Source organism: Desmodus rotundus, chromosome 3 (genome assembly GCF_022682495.2).
Source record: "Desmodus rotundus isolate HL8 chromosome 3, HLdesRot8A.1, whole genome shotgun sequence".
NCBI lineage: Eukaryota > Metazoa > Chordata > Mammalia > Chiroptera > Phyllostomidae > Desmodus > Desmodus rotundus.
Window position 1 is genome coordinate 109,209,408 of NC_071389.1, and position 22,381 is coordinate 109,231,788.

A 22,381-nucleotide genomic window follows, 5' to 3' on the forward strand; every position below is an offset into this window, starting at 1 on the left:
TGGTAATATAGTATGTCAAGCACTGTTTTTAAAATTGCTGATAAGATATGAAATATGTATGACAATATAAAAATAAGTAGAAGATGCAGAAGCAGAAACAGAAGGAGAAGAAAAGCAGAAACAGAACAACTGTTTGCCAAGTGGCCTGGACTATCATAAAGAAAGGTTTAATCCTTTCCGAGTAAAAAAAAAAATGCCCTTTTAATGAACTCATTTAAAAATATTGGGAATAAAGGAGTAAAAGGATTTGAAGCCAAGCAAAATATAATCTGCTTTCTCAGATTCCCCTTTCATGTAACATAACATTTTTGGAAAATGTAAAAGAGAAAAACATTTTTATTTTTTACAACATAAAAATGGAAATATTATAAATTTAAGTTGGCAATAGTTTAATATAACCTTATCATAAATTACCTTGATAGTACATGGATTAATTTAGATTCTAGGTTATCATTTTCCCATTATACACTGATAAATACTGCGTCTCTGATACTCTTCCAAAAAAGCAAATAATATATGCCATCCCTGAAGGACTTCTAATACCCAAGTGTGTAAGAGGTATGTTGGGAATTTTGTAAACAGTCTTTCAAAGAGCTGAAATACAAAATAATCTGAAGAAAATATTTCTGAATGGTGTGGTTATTTCTTGATTCTTCTCAGAAATTTGAAGTTTTTAAAAAATAACTGATGAAACCAGGTAATTTAAAAAATGCTCTTGACAGACTTGGTACAATGACTGTCTAGAAAATCTAATCTAACCATGTCAAGTCATGCTACAGGTTTCAAAAGACAGATATTTTGATGTCTTTACTAGTATTTACCAACAAGATCTCCATATTTACCATTAAAGTACTCTAAATATGCAGAGTAACCATATAAATTGACCCCCAAAAGCCTCACAATGGGCTAATCAGTTAGCGGGGGAAATGCATTTCATTAGTACAGTTCTCTAAAGCTTACCAAGTGGAATGCTTTACTATCTGGTTTAACTTTATGTTTCTCCATATACTTGATAAGGCTGCAGTTGGTATACCTGCAAGAGAAATACCACGAAATATCTACATTAGATTTGAGGTCAATTTTACATTGGCTGCAGTTTTTCCAAACACAATTCTCTTCATCATAATCAGTATAGAATATATACTGAAAATGTTATGATCAGCAAAAAAGAGTGGTATGAAATCAATTTTATACTTCACTATTTACACTAGTCACTTTTGAATGGATACCACTGATTACATGCAAGGTAATTTCATTAATAATACATACTGAATAGTTTTTCTCACATGAATGTTATCTCAACAATTGTCCTAAATAACATATGGATCAAAAGTTTAACTCAGCCTTAAATAAATAAAAAAGAAAAAAATTTGTTATAAGTCTATAAATTGCCCTCTCCCAATCCCTTGACCTTGCATTGTAAATAAATGAAACATTCCTTCTTTTCTATTAAAATTTGCTAAAAACTGCATAACCTAGGTGGGTATGCAAGTGGTTATTTGCAAGGTTTTTTAAAAAAATGTCAGTGTCTTACTGCCTCGGCTACGATACTTTCCCATGATGCTTCCAAAAAGTAACAAATATGGAAATAAATACATTTTTTTCTTATATCCAAATCAGGAACCAATATTAGATATTCACCTTCCTTACAGCATTTAAACATCTTAAAAAATGAAGACTGTCAATGTAAAATATTTATTAGAGTATATATGTAAAATTACTTATAGGAATAATCTTATGTTGCATATTCTATTATGGTGAGTATTCAATCTTCTACTGGGGATTCTGGAAAAGCAAAAATCAACAAAGGGTTTATTTTCTTCCAACTTACGTATTTCTTCTGAAATCTTTCATTAATGTTGAATGTTCAGGCATCTTTTTTATATCTTCCCAATCTTTATCTGTGAAATACATTGATAAAATTTTATGTTGTCTAGGTTCCTATTCTCAAGAATTTTAATAAAGGTTACCTCAATTGTCATTACTTTTCTATACTTTTAGGAAAGCATGGGCTTCTCATGAATGTCAGCTATAGTGCACGTCTTATCGTGAACCGTAAATACAATTCTCCCTTGGACAGCGTTAGATCTCTGTCTTTCTAATGCCCACTTTCTATGTGTTTTATGTTTCTGTATGTTTGTTACCTCAATTTCTGTAATTAGAGGGTAATAAGTTTTAGATAAATATTTCTATTATTAAATAGTTCTATTTCTATTTGTAAGACCAATTTTTTTCCTTTTCCCACAAAATTTCTTGGTTAGATCAGTAACCAATCTCTTTAATAATAAATGTAATGTTTCCTCTCAGTAGCTTTAAGGTACACCTCATTTTATATGGCCCTCCTTATTTCCACCTTATTAAATACATTCCTTTATATCAGTGACCTATGTACACAGTAAAAATGATCTGAAATAGAATAGAGTAGGGTATAACTAGTATATTAATCTGTCAGCTGTTGCCTTGGCCAGTTTCAGTAACATTAACAAAAACATCCCCAGCTACTAATAGATTAGTAGAAAACTTTTTCAATTAGTTTTGTTGGCATTAGAGTTGTTCAAACAAAAAACCCTAGATAGCTTATTTTCTCCATCAGTATCAATGGCCTTTTACTCGATAAAGTAAAAGAGGGTCTACTAGGTGCACGGAACTGTAACAGCCAATTTAACAGCACCTTTAGCTTTTAAATGGCCTTTAGAGATTTGACTTTCTTTCAATTTACTTGTAAAACTATTTGCTATCTTCCTCCACAGATATCACATATTATAAAGTAAACTAAATATATACTTTCAGCTCATTAAGTGGAATTTTCTCCTTAACTACTTTCTTACTTCATTTTCTCTATTTTGTCAATTTCTCAAGCTAAAAATCTTGAGATAATCTTTTAACTTTTCCCTCAATTACACATTCCCTATAAAAAATTACATATTTGTCCTTTATTCTCCATCCTTATTATCACTTTACACCTGGAGTACTGACATAGGCAAGCAGCTGGTTTCCCTGATAAAGTTACTGGTCTTTCCTTGATTTTTCTGTACAACTGTCATTCTGATCTTTGAAAAACGTAACATATATCATGCTACTAGGATTCTCATTCTTTAGCATATCAAATCTAAATTCTGCTGCCTGCTCTTTAAGTTCCTTGTAAGATGAACCTACCCTAGCCGTTGAATCACACATTAAGAATCATCTCCTCAATAGGCCTTCCCCTCTTACGCCCCCTCTTAAGCCATGTTCCTCTCTCTGGGACCTTGGAAATGGTTGACTCATTCAGAAGTGGGAAGCAAAGGCCGCTCTTCTCTGTCTACTGAAATCATATCTATTCTTTAAATAGTCTACTTAGATTAGTACAATGTAAACTCCAAGAGGGCAAGAATCATGTCTAAGTCAATAATATTTTCTATTTAACACAGTGTCTGGCACATGGCAGGTGCTCAGTAAGTATTCAGTGAATAAGTGAAGTTCCCATCACAACAACACAGTCTTTGCAGAATTGTTAACCAATTTTGGAGAAAGGTAGTATCTGTGTAGTGATTCTGCATTTACTAATAATTAACACCTTTATAAGGAAATGTGAAATAACTACCAGTTACTTCTCTATTAGTCTTGAGTTATACTGACCTGAGAAAAATTCCTAATAAACAATTTCTAATAAGAACTTGACTAGCAAAATTATGTAGGTAATTTTAAACTAATTTTCATTACCCTGGACCACTGGGCAGTTTTCGGTAACTGAGGAACTGTCACTCTGTGGTGTAACAGAGGAATACGATCTAGGTTGAGAGGTCGAACACCTGTGCTGAGACACCTAAACAACTTCCTTCCTGCCGCACGCACGCAGGTCCGTGCAGGCAAGGCTGTTGTGGAATGCTAGAGTTTCACCTACATTCTGCATGCTCTAACAGAACACATAAAGAATGTTCTTATTGACAAAGGTTATAGAGCAAACAATGCTATTATTCAATATGAGATTCTGTACAGTGCCCTAAATAAAAACCATGTTCAAAATTTATATTCATATTCCAAGTGATGGCAGTATTATATGTGCTGCCAGACAAAAATGCATGCTACTGAATTTTATTTATAGTTCCCACTGGTAAGAATTGAAGGCACCTTTTTAATACAGATATTGCAAATATTTTATCATTTCAAATATTAAACAACAAAACAAAACAGAACAAAAACCAAAATGAAACAAAAATACACCCTCAAATTCAGGAAACCTATAAATATTTTTACGCTAATATGTGAACTCTACAAATTTTGCTATTTCTATGGATCTTTGATTAAGGCAAGTCATAAATATAAAGAATTGAGTTAGAGTAGCTTTTATCAGCTAAAAATATACACCTTTCTAAAGAAGATATCTAAGTTCAAACAACAGTGATTTAAAAACAAAAACAAAAACATAATGTGTACCTGCAGGAAATCCCATTACATTGAATATTCTGTCCAGCTGGTCATGGTGATAAGGGTTACTAGTTTTGATGTCCTCTTGTCGACAGTGAAATATTGGTTCTGACGTTAGTAGTTCTGCAAATATACACCCTATAGCCCAAATATCTTTAAAATAAAAAGACAAAAAAAAGAAAAGAAAAGAAAAGAAAAAAACGGAAAGGAAAAAAGAAAAAGAAGGGAGGAAAATAAAGTGGTTCTTTCCAAAAGAAAATGCATTTTTATCTTGGTGGGGTGTGTTTTTCTTTCCTTTCTTTCCCTAATAAGTCATAATAATTCCTAAGCAATTATAAATATCACAGAATATGGTTTATAAATATAGATTCCCATTCCACCCCCCCACCCCCCAATTCTTCATGCCCTGTTATACCTCCACCCCACCCAGTGGCTTCATTTCATGTTTAAATCAATTTATTAGCTACATTTTTTGGTGAGATTTAAATGCCTCAAACATTACCTTGTCCGTGAGATATATACAAAACTATATATGGAACATGGGAACCACAAACGAAACTAAACAAAAAAATAAACAAGCCAAAAACCCAAGAGCCCATTTCCAAAAAAATCAGCACAATATTTTGTGGCAAAAATATTTTTTCCTTTATCTTGTTTATGCACTTGCTAATTTGTAAAGTCTAATAATTATGGTCCCATGTTAGCACTATGTAGCAAGGTGCTATTACAACAAGAAAAAGACAGCAACTATCCTAAGGAAACAGCATTTCTACTTGAGGTTTTCCTTCAAAGTGTTTCTTCATAGCATACAAAGTGTCAGATGATTTTCCAAAGTGAAGTATTTAATAAGGACCAAAAAGGGGGGTAAAACACTACCTTTAAAATGGGACAAAGGTTATAACTTCATAAAAACTACTTATAAAAGCAAGTGAAATGGACCTCCCTATACAACAAATTCCCTTCATTTGCACGAAGACACAGGCTAACTTGCATTCACATTACGTTTTTACTCAATAGAAAGATCTACCTACCAATTCAGAATTTAAAGCTGAAAGTATTCTAGTTCTACTTTTAATAATCCCCAAAGTGACAATGTTCAGTTCTTTACATTAAGTACAATGGTGTGCACAGAGCGGACACTCAGCGGTTTTTGACTGATCTAACCAATACGACTGTCGTGGGATCAATAAAAATCACTTTTATTAAAGCTGATTGTTCATCTATGTTATTAGTTGGCACTTAAATAGAAAATGAGAAAAAATGTTAATTTAAAAATGAGAGAATTCTTTAGCTCCAAAACTGGAATATAGATATTTAATTTAAAATAAAATTATCACATTTACATTTCAGAGTAACAAGTTAATCATCTATTTACTTAAAGACTATACACCCTCACTAACAGCAAGTGCTTTTAAAAAATTACACTGATTACATATCAGTTTTATCCCACATAAGAGAACCAAGTCTAGCCAATACCATCAAATGGAAAAGAGTCATTAAGAAATGTAAACCAAGCTCTTTTGTTTTCAGCGTCAAAAAGTAAATGGGAAAATTGGGGAGTGTGTGAGTATTCTTTTTACATGGGTACCTCATCTAAACCTGACCTCTGATAATCTTAATCAAATGGAAGATAGGTTAGCTAAGCAGGATCACAAAAAGTGACAGTTGCGTGTTTAAAACCCTACGCATAGCACTGAAAAGACCCTGTAACAAGTCCTTCTGGTTAGCTAGGCAAAATTCTAAAGAAGAAAATAAAATATGTAAGGAAAGATGAGACATGAGTATATGATTAAAAGTCAGGAAGGTAAGAAAAAAAAGCTTACTAAAACTTTGCTTAATCTCACCCTAATAATCTCCTTCTTTTTATCTCTTCTATTATCCTTCACTTTTGTCAATTTCACCAAGCTTTCTTCAGAATCCTGACCCAAACATTAATCATGAATTTGAGTTAGCTGACCAGGCTATTATTTCAGGCAAATTTCTAATCTTTGTAAATAGTCTCTCCTTCCTATCATGCCTATTTTTGTCAGATTGTATCAAGTTCATGGGAAAGTATTTTCTTGCTCACCTACCTGCTTAACTCTTTTTAGATTTTCCAAATGAAAAACATGTAAGTTTCATCTACTTCTCAAAATCTGTGATGCTCATGTGTAGCTACTGAACTAACCAGGCAAAGTAGATGGCAATTGGCATGCCACAGAGACCCAAATGGGGGCAAAAAAGATTTGTTAAATAATGTTTTAATCAACACACGTACTAATAGCAAGCTTCTAGCTTCATAAAAAAATTCTCATTCTCCCTATTTTATTGTATATTTCCCATTTAATAGAATGCTACATAATCAGTGAGCATTCGGTTAGTTATTTGAGGACAAAATCTGAGCTTGAAAGTCCATACTTTAGTAAAACTTAAGACTCCTTTACTATTAATTAATTAAAAGTTAATAATTCTCTTTCAGCCTTCTCCACAAAGTCAATCAAACAACCTGAACCCCAAATACTCAAAACTGAATTAAACTTTGTCCCTGGAAGTACAATGTTTACTAACCTATTATTCCCTCTCTTTGGTTTAGTGAGTCAGCTTGCAGTTGTGAACAACAGAATAAATGACCACAGCACTAAAATCTGTTTGTAATAGGAAGTGGGAAAATGTTAGTTGGATGTGTTCAGATTTTCCCCTATGCTCTTTTGCTGCTTCTTAGTAGCCTTCAGTTTAACATAATCCACCAAACTCTACTAGCTGATTTAATCCTCCTAAATGATGCCAAAGGTTAATTTAGCAAATTGTGTATAAATTCAACTACACGGGTTCTTCTATCAGCTGCTCCCATTACAACGATCTGACAGCCGCTAGGGAAGTGCTTGGCAGACAGCTTTCACTATGGTGTGAGGAACCTGTCGAGCACTTTAGTGCACTCATGGGCTACCTGCATAGCTCATGAGAAGAATGGGGTTTTCTGGAAGAGACTGCAATCAAAAAAGAAATTTCATTTTTGACTCCTTTACTCTATTTTTAAAAACAAATTAAAATCGTTTATGTATAATTTCTCTCTCTCAAACAAAAATGCAATTTGTAAGATACCAATGTAACCTTTTTGGAGCTAATGTTCTGAGGGAAGACTGTTTTTGGCGTGCCCAGAGGAGGACACGGGGTGGGGAGTACCACTGTAGAGGGACTGCCACTCACCTGAGTTCAATCACTGACACTCAAGTCAGTAACTTCTGTGATCTCTCTGTCTTGGACAGTAGTTGTTTTTACCTAAGGTCATAGAACTTTCAGAGTTGATGGGGATCTAAGAGAAGAGTTAGGCTAAATTCTCATTTTCAAGAAATGAGGCTAGCCCTAGCTGGGTGGCTCAGTTGGTTGGAGCGTTGCCCCTGTACACCAAAAGGTTGCAGGTTCAATTATCGGTCAGGGCACAAACCCTACACTGTGGGTTCAACCCCCGGTAGGGGTGTGTACGGGAGGCAACTGATCGATGCTTCTCTCTTTCTAAAATTAATTAAAACAAAAACAAATATGTGGGTGAGGATTAAAAAAAAAGAGCCTAAAGGACTAAATGCCTTGCTCAAACACACGCACGCACACACACCTTACAGAGTGACAGCAAAGCTTACCAGTCAGATTGCTAGCCTTTGTTACTTCTATTGTTTAAAGATGACAAAATTATTGTATGCACATATTCATACTGTTTTCTCAACTGGACTGGAGATCCCTTAAACTACATAATTTGCATTTATTTTGGTTTCTCTTAAGTTTTAAAATGTTTATCTAAGAGTTATCCAATAAATTTTAATATTGATGAGAAGAAGGAAGAGGGGAAAAATATAAAGAAAGGCATGCTCTTTCTCAAATTATAAAGTCATTTGAGTAAGAGAATCTACCTAACTGTTGGTAGTTTAGCTTTGTGACAAACAGCCCTGATTAAAACTGATGGACTGTAGAATTAGTGAATAATAGTTATATAAATCTTAATGTACACAGTAAAATTCAAAGTCTCAAGTTTTTAGTTAATAGCAGCTAAGATTATTTGTATGGTCTATTAATATGTCCTACCAAAAGTAACACTGCTTTTAAATATTCATTTTCTAGGTGAAAAATAGCTGTGTATCATATTAGTTTATATGGTTTTAAGTACATTTAGAATGTACTTTTTAAAAAGAGATAACCAAATGTGTGTAGGTAGTGTGTGTAGGTAATAATATGTAACTCAAAAACAGAATTACCTTCAATAATTTTTACTTTTCCCTCTGACTTTTTAAAATACATATTTTTTATTTTGGAATTATTTTAAGTTTATAGTAAAGTCAAAAAGATAGTTGAGAAATCTCATATCTAACTAAGTTTATATACCTTTATTTTCCTATAAAATAAAATGTGATCCCAAAGTTGGTATAAAGGCTACTTAACATAAAGATTTTTTGAAAAAAGATACGTTAGATTCAAGACTGATACGGGGAAACGATCACAAGTCTTCTGTTTTTGCCTTGAGTGTGCGGTGACATGGCAACATGGCAATAAAGGTACAAACCTACAGTAATAAGGAGGAGGACCCTCAGGGACGAGATTCATTCCCTCGCTCCGAAGAGTACTAAATTCCCACTATGTACCATACAGGCACTGGCCTACAACAGGAAACGGCTAGGACAGGTTGATCTATTTTAGTGGATTTTAGGCACAAGTTGATGCTATCAAGACAGTAAGTGTGATGGGGAAGACAGAGTGGTTACTTTAGATTACGTGATCAAGGAAGTTCTCTGTTAAGAGGTAGAATTTTGAAGATCTCAATGAAGAGAAGAGACTGGCCATGTCGAGAGCTGATGTAGGCAGACATACAAAAATATTTCTGGAATATGAAAGGCAGATGTAACAGTTCCGACAAGGCCCCAGGTCACAGTATTGTCATTAAGTGGGAAGCAGCATTGTTCTGCAGAACTCTGGGGATATTTTGTACTTTGAAATATCAGCTACAAAGTCTGTATATATTTACAATTCACAGTTGGGAATCCAAGTATGTGGAGAGCCAACAAGTTATATGCTGAGTTTTGATAGTTTGGGTAGTTGCTGCCCCAACCACAGCTTTGTGCAAGGGTCCACTGTATTTTGAAGAGTTGATCCTCTTCTCATCCCGCTCCTCTACTGCCTTGGGGCTACAGTGTACACAGATTAGGCCAAAAGTTGGAGAACTGTTCCTTTAAAGAATTTGAATGGTCTCAAAGATTTGCTGTGCACACCGGCCTTTAAGATTTCCCCCGTTAACGGCAAGCCTCCACTGGATCACCCTGGAGTCCTAGGATCTGTGTACGCAAAGTTCCCAAGCAGTTTCTTGTAATCAGATTCTTAAATACAGACAGATAATTAAGGATCAATAAACAGTTGAAGAATACTTGCCACGTGGAAGGAAGCGACCCAGATATATCAATAAAAAAGTGCCTATAGAGAAAACAGACAACTATTCGAGGAATACGGGAAATTATAAACAATTAAAAGGCATTGTTATCACTGCCTTAATAGATATTTGAGAACCTTCTCTTTCCATAAAGCATTACATGGTGTGATGAAAAATTAGTAATCAGAGAAGAAGAAGAGCTTCTTGGAAATAAAAAAGACGGAGGCAGAAAAACATAAGAAAAGTGGTATAAAGGTTCAATCCAAGAAGTTCAACATCTGTCTACACTCGTTTAGGAGACAAAGAGAAAGGGGTATAGGAAATGAACTACAGATTGAACGTGTCTACCAAGTGGCCAGCACTTCACTGTGAAATAGAAGGATGGGAAATCCTATTTTGTTTTCAGAAAGACAAAACCTCAGGCAATCTACCATTGAATGAGAATAAGGTTGGTATGAGACATTTCATTAGCAACGCTGATGCTGGAAGACAATAGAGTATCATCAAATTCTGAAAGCAAATTATTTTGTACCTACAATTTTAATCCATGCCCAAATTGTCAAGTATGATAAAGGCATTTTTTTCAGAAATACAAGAACTAGAAAATTTACCTCTAAGACACCTTTCCAAAGGTAGTTACTTGAGAATATGCTGTAGTAAAATAAGGAATGAGATCATGAAATCCAGAAGGAAGTAGATTCAACCCAGATCAAAAAAAAAAAAAAAAAGGAAAAACCAGGATGAAACCCAATCCAGAACAGAGCAAAACATGGAGGACTTTAGGATGGAGTTATCCAAAAATAGAAAGGTGGGTATAATGCCATCCTGGAGAAAATAGAACATAGAGCAAGTGAAGTAAGCAATAAAGACACACAATGAAGGCAAAAAGGGAAAAGCAGGTAAGAAACTTGTAGTAAAAGGACTGTGGTAGCTGAACATTGGATCTGTTACAATACATGACCTAAGTATAAACCATGGGAATTATGGCTTGCAAACAAAATAAATGCTGTAATCATCAACAAAGTAGTAATACTAATGATGATAATGATATTACTAATATAGCTGATAAATTGAGAGGTAGGTGGGAGAAAAAGTACAACTGTACTAATTTCCTAATATTTCATAATAGGGAATCAATCAGTATTATCAAAAATTTAAAAGTGAATTAAAATGTTCTAAGCTACAACTTTTTTTCCTTAACTTTAACAGGATTTCTCAGGAGCTAATATTTAAAAGAATCATTTGTCTAAAGTTCAATGATTTAAAAATTTTACTGTGCTTATTTCTCTTTTCAAGTAAAATTAAATTTAAGATACTTTCACTTAGAATGCATAGTATGATCCCATTATTTAAAATATTTTTAATATCTATTTATGTGTCAGAGAGATATGTCTGAATGATAAATCCCCAATGCTAATGATAGTATTTTTAGGTAGAATTTTAGGTTAGTGTTTGCTTTTACTTTTATAATTTTATGTTACTTGATTTAAAAATATATAGAAATTTATATATTTTACAACAACAAAGCCACTTTTAAAATGTCATGGAATCTTAACTAGTTCTACTCACCGATAGCTTTGGTATAATGCCTCGCTCCAAGAAGTAATTCTGGGGCTCGGTACCAGAATGTTACAACTACTGGATCCAAATCCGCTAAAGGCTTCAAAGGTGAATTAAATAATCGGGCAAAGCCCATATCAGCTGTAAAAAGCAAACAAACAAACAAACAACAACAACATAGAAGACTGTTAAGTAGATTTTAACAAATTTAATCGATTACTCTATTTTTACCATTGGTATTTAGTAAGATATTAAAAATGTGCTGAATTCTGGGAGAAAACCCCACAAAACCTAAAGATTGAGATCTTCATTCTCTGCAAACTATTGTCACTCACTCTTCAGCTGGGTTAGAGACAGGCTGCGCTGCCAGGGGTCAAGGGTGACCCTACTCCTCTGGGCAGATTTCTTTCCATCTGTCATACCACCAAAGGGGCAGGATTGTTAAGCTGCATTTCCATTCTTTGCATTGGTCAAAAGCACTGAGAAATTAGATCAGAGTAAGGCTTTCCATTATTGCATAAATAAGCCTGTTCACTGGGGTAATCAAAAGTTGACTATACAACCACCCTTCCCCCCATTTATGTGGGTTGAATTTTACTAACTTAAGAATCATAGTAATTTTTTTAAGCTGGAAAATACTTTAAGGGTCATATAATTCAGTCACCTCCTTTTCCAAATGAGAAAACTGAGGTTAGAAGAAATTACGTGATTTGACAAATGCCATCACTCGTATCTCAGAGCTGGAGCTATGGTGAGATACAGTTCGTGGCGTTTAACATGGCTCAACATGCGGATGCTCAGGCATGGCTGCTTGTCCTACTAAACTGTAATCTTGTCAAAGGCAAAAACTGTGTCTATTTCATCGCTCTGTCCTTGCTAGTATCAAGTGAGGTGTCAGTATGCATAGCTTTTGGCAAATACATGAATGAAAATCACTATCATGCCACCAATTCAAAAATGTCAAGATTCTTCCACCGTTTGTTTAGTTTTGTTTTTCTAACATAAATTTTTAAAATAAAGTAGACCCTATTATAATGTACTTAATTATGGAGGTTTAAAAGAAAACACAGAAATTTGGTAAAGAATTAAAACCATGAGTCAGATTGCTAAGTACTGGTCATAGAAGACTAATATTTCTTCTTAAATGTGAATGTTTTTTAAGTGATTAGTGCCCCCCTAACCTGCCAACATTATACACATTACACAGAAATGAAATTCCCAAAGAGATTATCTTAATGTATAAGTTTTCCCCAAATTTTACGGTAAAGTACACATGTATAACTACTGTTTGGTTGGTCTCTTATATTTTGCATGCTTTGAATTTACATTTGAATTTGATGCCACCAAACTGGACTGGACAGAATCCTTTAAAAGCACCCATAAGGACTTGACAGGCATTTGAAAAGAGTATGGACAGGGCCTGGGCTAGGAGTACTCTGAGGTACATCAAATGTTATCACTACTAAAAAATTTGCAGACTTTATAGCATAAAAGAGTATTTTGAGTCCAATTAAAAGTGGAAAGTGAAATCTGGGGAATTTATAGAGGAGGATAGGGAAGAAGAGTTAGGAACTCCTATGTTTTTCTTTGTTGGAAAAGTGGTACTGATCAACTTTAATCCTCATTCATATGAAATCATGCAATCAGAAATTACTATTTACTTTGTTAAATACTCCCACAATCCTGCTGCCTTTAAATTAATACAATTCAATTACAACATTTCTTCTACTCACACACAGAAGAAACTAAGTAAATGTGACAAACATAACTTGGAAATGATGATACCAATTAGGATAAATTAATTTAGTTCTATTGTATAGGTTATCCAAAAATGGATAAGATTTTGTTTTGATATTTAAAAAATAGAGCTATTAAAGAAACATGCCAAGATACATAATGCTCATTAATTCTTTTTTTCCCCATCAGGCAAAAGCCTGCCACAAGAGAGGCTTGTTAGAACTCCTGGCTCCACACCCATCTGGCCTCCGTGGTTTTCCTAGTTTGTAATTCCTAATCTCGATGAGGTCAACAGGCATGTGTTCGGACCTAATCTGGCTCAGGTGAACACACTGACGGTTTCATTACTTAGTATGCTGTATGCCCTTGGGACTACAGGTGAGCTAGCTGGAAGCCACTCTTCTCTATAGGCTATTTTTAATGAAGGCAGACTTTTCTGGAAAACTTGCATGGCTTATTTTATAATTAGAACACTTCAGTATCTAGAGATTGTCTGACACCTTTAAGAGTATGAAACACTTTTCACTTTTAATGTATACTCTTTAAAAACGGCTTTGATCATATGGAGGTACATGAATATATGCATATTATTAAGGCAAAAATTAGAAGTGATAGAGCTGCCTGGAAAAGTCTTAAAAGAGTGCTACACTGTGACTTATCAAAGATATAACATACCAATTTTTACTCTTCCTCGCTCAGGACCTTCACCCATAACTAAAATATTAGCAGGTTTCTGTGGAAACAAAATAGTGTTTTTTTTCAGTATACAGTACCAGTTTCTTTCAGATAGACAATATGCCAATATAACATAAATCCACCTTTAAAAAAATCTCATTTACTCAAAAATTAAAATCAAATACAGAAAGTCACCCAAGAAACTTTATGTGCGTGTGCAAAGCAGTACGCACTCTTCAGGAAGGCCCACACGGCAGTGCCTCTCTCCATACAAAGCCGAGGCTTTCCTCGGTCCTTGTATCAGCTGTCTTCACAACTGCGGATCATCTGACACAAAGTTAGGATGTTGTGGTTCCTGTTAACTCTTCTAATTATATAAAATGTCCTGCAACTTTAAGGAATAATACATTTTCAAAGATGATTTAATACTAAGTAGCAAATTAATTATAGGGAAGGAGCCACTTGGTACCCTTTTTTGGAAATAGCAAAGTATGCACCTATGTTTAAACAAAAAAATTACAGCAAGACCAATTTAATAAAGTCTTTTCTACATGAGTTAATGAAGTAATAGGAATTTTCCATGATTTGAACAGTTTTGAGGTTTTTATTTTTAAATAAAAAAGGAAGCTAAATTTTTCAAGTGAGATTTTACAAAAGTAAAAGCTTTAAAATCTCTAAAAATATACGGAATTAACTGTCACCTAAAATCTATTCTAGTGGTATCTACTATACTAACATAAAAGGGCGATGCCTCTCTGAGGAGGAGGAAAAGGGGAAGAAAAAAAGGGTGAGGGAAGGAGGCGGGAGGAGGAGGGTGAGGGGAAGAAAGAAGCAATCCTCACACCGTACTCACCCTGCTAATCTAATTCAATCAGTCTGCTAAGTATAAAAGTGAAACTAGGTGAGAATGCCTTTTGATTATTGATCAAAGCAACCTTAAAATCAAACTGAAGAAAGAGCCTTAATGAAGGCTCTTTCTAGTGGTACCTAATTCACAGGCATCCCTAACCTACTTTAGTGATAGTCCCTGTGCTAGACTGACAAAATATAACTTAGAGTATATTATTCTATCAACTACTAAAGACCAACATTACTTTTTATACCCAGCAAAAAGAAAAGATATTGCTGAAGTGGTAGCCTATACATTTCAGAGGCTAACAATTCCTACATTTTTTAAGGTGAGGCGGCTAGGCACCAGGGAGATTAATGACTTGCCCTAAGTATAATCAATAAGACTGGGGGAGCAGCAGAATCTGCCCCATAGGTGAACATCTAGTGCTCCCTTCCTAATATAACATAGTCACTTTATGTAGTGAGTTTTTAAATTAATATGTATTACTGCAAAAACAATAATGATTATTCAAGAAAAAGTTTTCAGAACCTCTGTCATCACCACTCTGACGCTGAGACAACTGGCTAAGCACCAAAAGGGAGCACAGCACTAACAGCAAGCCCTGCAAGCCACGTGCTTCCGTGCACGGTGTTAACCAGTCAACACTGGGTTAGTGTCTGCGGAGAGTCTTACAGCTCAGCCTTCTTCAAAATGAAACCAGATTTCTGAGATGAGTATAAAATGCTGAAGGCAGAGGGGAGCTTTCCAAGAGGAATAAGGCAGCATTTCTACTTGGCTAAGGGGAAAGGCTTGCTTTCAACTCACAATGTGGGCTCAGGAGGGTACTTCCGTGTTCGTGCTAGAAATCTCATCTTCTTCCTCAGGGCAGGACTCCCTAAACATCTCTTAAACACATTCCTTCCTCTTTAACCCCATTTAAAAAATTATTTTATTGTTGTTCAATTACAGTTGTCTGCATTTTCTCCCCACCCCAGCCAAACCCACCTCCCTCCCCCATCTCCATCCTCCCCCTTGGTCTTGTCCTTGGTCTGGTCTACTTTATAGTAGCTCCTGAAAACCCTTCTCCCCACTGCCCCCTCCCGGCTCCCCTCTAGCTATTGTTAGATTGTTCTTAACTTCAATGTCTCTGGTTATATTTTGTTTGCTTTTTTCTTCTGTTGATTATGTTCCAGTTAAAGGTGAGATCATATGGTATTTGTCCCTCACCGCCTGGCTTATTTCACTTAGCATAATGCTCTCCAGTTCCCATTTTGATTCTCTTCCCATCAAGTCTATATTCCCTACTGATACCAGGGTTATCTTTCTACAAGGCAAAGCTGATCATGTCACTCCTTTGCCTAAACTTCCACAGGAACAAAAAATTATTACCAGAAGACGAGGGGAAAAGAGCAGAACACAAAATAAAACATAAACTATGATTATTACTAGGTTTTTAAAAAGTGCTCAGTAGGACTAGAACCAAAAAGAGACAGAGGTATGGATGAAACTTTTCAAAAATGTCTTTGGATGCTTTTGCTATGTTTTGTTATTATTATTAAAATATTATTTCAACTTCATTGGTCCCTCACCCACTGTGGACGAAACCCTAAGTCCTCATGATGAGATGCAAGACCCCTCTAAGCTCATTCCCACCAATCTCTCCAGCCCTGTTTCCCACCACTTCACACTGCTCCTGCCACACGTACGTTTTCAGTGCTCTGTGACTAGACTTTTCACAACTCCATCATTGCCATCCCATTATTTCTGCCCCAAAAGACCTTTCTTTTGTGCTACTTGGAAAGGTCTGATTTTTCCCCTTAATGACATAAGTCATACATGAATACATTCTGATTATAAACAATTCAAACTATAAAGTTCCATATAGTTAAAAGTTAAAGAGCCTTTCACATCCCAAATCCCACTCCCTCCTCCAGAGGTACAAGTTAACTGATTTGCTGTGATGGATTTTTCTAGCACTAGAGTGCTCAATCCTAAAAGATTATCTCCATATCTGGCAAAAGCACAAGTATAAATGAGCATCCCTCCTACTTCCAGTTGGATGGAGTAAAAAAAAAAAAATCTCTCTATTTTGCTTTCTGATTCAGCAGCTGGACCCAGATCTGACGAGCTCCGGGATGGCAGTTATCAGTCAGCCTGCTACTGGGCAAAGAGAAAAAACTCCTCCTCTTGTTCTTTATTCTGTTCTCGACTTACTGGACTGATCCAATTCCAAACCTGGATTTGAGTATTGGTGGGGGGTAGTTTCTTTCTTGAGGTCTGGCCTAGTTACTAGGGTTTGGAGTTCCAGTTAATTAAAAATTAATTTGCTGGGCAACTCACTGGTATGAAATGAAGCAGGTGTTAGGCAATGCCATGACTTACTTCTACTTAAAAGTACCTCTGCCTAGAAATGCAAGTTAAAACCACAATGAGAAATCACCTCATACCTGTCGGAATGGCTGTCATCAATAAATTCACAAACAAGTGCTGGTGAGGATGTGGAGAAAAGGAACTCTGGTGCACCCTTGGTGGGAATGCAGATTGGCGCAGCCACTATAGAAAACAGTATGGAGGGTCCTCAAAATTTAAAAAATGTAACTGCCTTATATGACCCAGCAATTTCACTTCTGCGTATATATCTGAAGAAACCAAAAACACTAATTCAAAAGAATATACGCACTCCTATCTATGTTCACTGCACCATTATTTACTATAATCAAGATACAGAACCAACCTAACCTAAGTCGGAAACAATCCAAGTGTCCCCCGATAAATGCGGAGACAAAAAAGTTGTGTTACATGCATATAATGGAATATGAAATCTTACCATTTGCAACAGCATAATGGACCTTGAGGGTTATACTAAGTGAAATAAGTCAGTCAGAGAAAGATAAATACTATATAATTTCACTTACACATGGAATCTAAAGAACAAAACAAAAAAACAAACAAAATTGAAATAGACTCATAGACACAGAGAACAGACTGATGGCTGCCAGAGGGGAGGAGAGTTGAGGAACTGGGTGGAAGAGGTGAAGGAATTTAAAAGGTAAATATTGGTAGTTACAAAATAACCATGGGAACCTAAAGTACAGCTTAGGGAACAGTATAATCACTAATATTGTAATTACTATGTATGGTGCCAGGTAGGTACTTTAGATATTGGGGGAAACACTTTGTAAAGTATGTGACTGTCTAACCACTATGCTGTGCACCTGAAACTAGTACAAAGTAATATTGAATGTAAACTGTAACTGAAAATTACAATTTAAAGTTCTTCTTTTTAAAAAAGTACCTCTGCCTATAAGTGAATCTTAATTTAGTTTGGACATACCATATAGTCATAAAGAGAATGGTTTTAAGTGTTGTTTTAATAACTCTATTTAATAAACAATGGCTCCCTCTGTCCTCGTGCTATTTCCCATGGCAGCATTCCATAAGCCCCTGGGTATGATATTTAGATTAGTAGACAATTCCAAGACTAAATTTCTCTTGTAAATGTAACCTAATAGAAATCTCACTAGAAAAAGGCAAAAAGGCTGAAATGATCATGAATACTCTTATTTGCATGTGTTTCATTGCTTAATCAATAATAAAGAAGGCTTCAAAAGACTTAAAGGATAATTTTTGTTTTAGTACTAAATGCCACATTGAAATAATATTCTCCAAAAAAGCAAACTTCTTTTTTTTCTTTATATATCAGTAGGAGAATTTGGTAGCAGTTTTTAGCTCTACAGCCAAAACTTCCAAGTAGTTAGTGACAGTACATGAAACAATGCTATCAAATACCATCACCTTGGAGGACAAATACAACTTTGCTGGTGATATTTGATGAGGTATTTACTCCATCCAACTACATATGTTGCTGTGGAGAGTGGAGGTTCAACAAGACTTAAAAGTGTTACAATTTAATGGCAACATCTTCAAGTACAGCTATGCTAGGCACAGAAACGCTTATAGAACATCGTTTTTCTTGCTGGCTGAACAATGAAATAAATCAATGAGATACTTATTTGAAGTATACTTGTTTCTATGAAGTATACTTGAAACTATGATATCCTTATCTTATTATTTCTCCCAGAAAAAACTATGCTTTTCTTCTTGTTTTCTGTTGTTACACTCCAAAAACCCAAAACCAAAACCAATGCATCGATATTTCTTGAACCAAGATCTTTGTATTGCAGAGAAAACCATTCTTTTTTTTTTTTTTCCCCTAAATCTCACCCAAGGACATACTTACTGATTTTAGAGAAAGGGGAAGGAAGGGAGGGGGAGAGAGAGAGAAACATGGATGTGAGAAAGAAACATTAATCAGCTGCCTCTCACCCCTGGAACCGAACCTGCATGTGCCCTGACTGGGAATCAAATCCACAACCGTTCAGTTTACCAGACAACCCTACAATCAGCTGAGCCACACCGGCCAGGACAGAACCACCATTCTTACAGAGGCTTTCTGTTCTCCAGAATGTGACATGCTGAGGAACAGTACACTGGTGATTTTGGAATACAGTTGGAATAGCAAACCGGCTTCATTTAAGGAGCCAACTCTGATAAAAGTAAGGATTACAAGGAATTCTTTCTTGAGAAAGAAGAGAAATTGGGGTGATCTGGAAACTCATTGTCAGTCAGAGGCATCTGACATAAGTGCGGAAGTAGAGAATGGTGGCTTGTCCATCAGGTTAACTGCACCGACTCTTTATCCTAAGGGTGCAAATGGGGTTCTCACATGTTCACTAATGTATCGAGGCAAAATGGAGATGTTGAATCAGTAGGAAAACCTGATTTTCCATCTGTCTATAAAAAAGAGACAGCAATCCGTAACTAACCACGGTGTTTTTATCCAAGATATGTTCATAATTAAACTTTCACAAATATCAAACACCTTAAATAACGCAACTGGGCGGCAAACTTTCTAGATACTCAAAGACTTTGACTATGGATGTTAATCATTTTGTACTACAACACGTACTGAAAAGATTAACTAGCATATGTATGAGATTCAAATTCAGGAAACAAAGGCTTAATTAGACATATATTCAGTAATTTTTAAATTATATATAATTGATTATGTGTTGGGGACCACTTTGTGTGGTACTGGAGACTGTAGCCCTGCACGAGCAAGGCCTTGAAAGAGGCCTGTAAGTCTCAACCGGAACACCAGGAATGCTGGAGGCAGGCATGGCCCGATACTAGCACAGAGGGTTCCTGTGGGAGATCAGGCCTAAAGAATGCATTATATCCCTTGAAGCTTGCTTTGCTTCGTATAGCCCTGTTGCCATGAATCAGATATCTAAGTCCAAAAGCAGGAGTGAACTCCTTACCTCATGAAATACGCCTTAACGACCACCTGGTGTCAGCATGTCTAATAGACCCTGACCTGAGGCCAAATCTCTGTGTTTCTTCGACTATTACCTACACACAGTATCTGTTTTCTGTAACTATAGCATTTAGACATTGATTGCTGAGCTTTGCAGGCATACCGTATACCCCTGCCCATACCCATCCCAATAAACACCATTTCAGAGAAGGGCTCCGGGCATTCTCCACTAAAGGGAATCGCCACCCCCTTTCCCGCTGGAACAACAGACTATGCCTGGGATGACTTATTCTCATCCATGGCAGCCAGGAGAGCTCTGAGGGACGGGGCATCCCACAATTATGCTATTACAGTTGTCCCAATTTTTCCCCTTTTGCCCTCCTCCATCCAGCAACCACCACTCCCTCAGGCAATCCCAGACATTGTTCACATCCATGGGGCATGTGTATAAGTTCTTTGGCTACTCCATTTCCTATGCTGTATTTTACATCTCCACGGCTATTCTGTAACTATTCGTACTTCTTAATCCCCTCAATTCTTCACCCATTTTTCCCCTGCCCCTTCCAAGCTGGCAATCTTCCGGTAACTAACTTCTTTTCCCTTGCTTTTAAGAGTCTCTCTTTGTCTTTAAGGGTATGTTTTGGAGTGGGCCTCTTTGCATCCACCATAATTGGGACTGTCTGCACTTCCTGGACTTGCATGTCTATTTCCTTCACCAAATTAGAGAAGTTTCCTTTCACTATTTCTTTTCAGATAGATTTCCAATTTCTTGCTTTCTCTTCTCCTTCTGGCACCCCATGAGGTGGATGTTGGAGATCTTAAAGTTGTCCGAGCAGCTGTTTATACTATCCTCACTTTTTTGGAATTCTTTTTCTTATTGTTCTGCATGGCTGTTTCTTGTTTCCTTATGTTTCAAATCATTGATTTGATTTTTGGCTTTATTCATTCTACTGCTATTTCCCTGTAAATTGTTCTTTATTTCAATTAGTGTATCCTTCATTTCTAACTGGGCCTTTTTTATGCTGTTGAGGTCCTCACTAAGTTCCTTGAGCATCCTTATAACCAGTGTTTTGAACGCTGCATCTGACAGATTGCTTATCTCTATTTTGTTTAGCTCTTTTTCTGGAGTTTTGATCTGTTCTTTCATTTGGGCCATGTTTCTTTGTCTCTTTGTTTTGGCAGCGTCCCTGTGTTTGTTTCTATGTATTACGTAGAGCTGCTTCACCTTGGTGTCTTGGTGGTGTGGCCTAATGTAGTAGATGTATTGTAGGGTTCAGTGGAACAGCCCCCCCCATCAGTTAAGCTGGGTACTTGAGGTGAGCCCTTTTTGGTAGGCTGAGTACATCCTCTTCTTCCAGTTGAGCCTTGACTGCTATTGCCAGACCAATGGGAGGGATTTACCCAAGCTAGTCAGCTGCAAGGGCTGCCTGTGACCATTGACCACCAACATTCGCACTTTGAGGAGGATCAGCTGTGCAGGGTCAGGGTGGTAGTGCTCCAGCGTGGTCTGTAGCTGTCCACTGGGTGTGTTGGCCCTGGGCTTAACTGGGTGGTGCAGCCCAAGGTCAACTACCACCTGTGTTTTGCCGGATCACCTTGCCTGAGCTGTAAAGCAATCTGAGATGGCTGCTACCTGGGCTGGGTTTGGAGATTCCCAGGTGAAGCCAAGCTGTGAATCTAATCTGGCTGCTGCTAGGACTCACTGAAGCTAGCTGTTGCTTGTTTGATAGTATTTAGGAGCAAGACATGCCATTCTTATGGAAAAGCAGCTCAGGTGGGTCTGTAAGTTGGGTAGGGTAGAGCCTCAGTGGGTCTCAAGGATGGGTCACATAGCATTAGCCAGGTTGATGGAGTCTAAGATATGGTACCAGCCTACTGGCTCTGTTGGGGAGAGGGCTCATCAAAGGGACAATAGCCTTGCTCGCCCTGATGCCAGACACTTCAGTCACTCCTTGTATACCACTGGTGCCCTTCAAGCCATCACTCTGGTGCTGGAGCTCAGAGGAAGTCTGAGTAGGGGAATCTGTGTGTGGGTTCCCCTAGATGAACTGCTTAGGGCTCCAGAAGCATCTTCCACTGACTCAATCCCTGCTGGTTACTGTAGCCCAAAGTTGTGGGGACTTACACTGGCAGTAGAATCCTAGGCTGTAGGACCTGTTGTGAATCTAAGAACTCCTTGCTCCTGAGATGTCCTTCTCAAATTTTTATCCACATGGGTGTGGGGCTTGCCTGTTCCACATCTGTACCCCTCCTACCAGTCTGGATGGATGTGGTTTCTTCAATTCCATAGTTGTCAGACTTCCATTCTACGCAATTTCTAACATTTCTGAGTGATGGTTCTTCTATATTATAGTTGTAATTTTGATGTGGTTGTGTGGAGGCTAGCCATGTCTAAGTTGCCATCTTGACCAGAAGCCCCTGGATCTTTTTTATGCTGTTCAGGTCCTCACTAAGTTTCCTGAGC

At 36.7% G+C, this 22,381-nt stretch overlaps 1 protein-coding gene across 8 annotated transcripts in view; it reads right to left on the reverse strand.

Annotated features, from left to right (window-relative positions):
• CDK8 (cyclin dependent kinase 8) overlaps positions 1 to 22,381 on the reverse strand; it is a 135,948-nt gene that overhangs the window by 6,380 nt on the left and 107,187 nt on the right. For 5 of the 8 annotated variants that reach the window (XM_053920799.2, XM_024551058.3, XM_024551057.4 and 2 more), the window contains 5 exons: positions 13,769 to 13,826; positions 11,366 to 11,497; positions 4,417 to 4,560; positions 1,832 to 1,901; positions 961 to 1,033 (listed from right to left, as the gene is read on the reverse strand). In XM_053920799.2, the coding sequence (XP_053776774.1) occupies positions 961 to 1,033; positions 1,832 to 1,901; positions 4,417 to 4,560; positions 11,366 to 11,497; positions 13,769 to 13,826 (477 nt within the window). The remainder of the gene's footprint in view (positions 1 to 960; positions 1,034 to 1,831; positions 1,902 to 4,416; positions 4,561 to 11,365; positions 11,498 to 13,768; positions 13,827 to 22,381) is intronic. The other 3 variants (XM_045188074.3, XM_024551059.4, XM_024551061.4) reach the window with 3 other exon arrangements.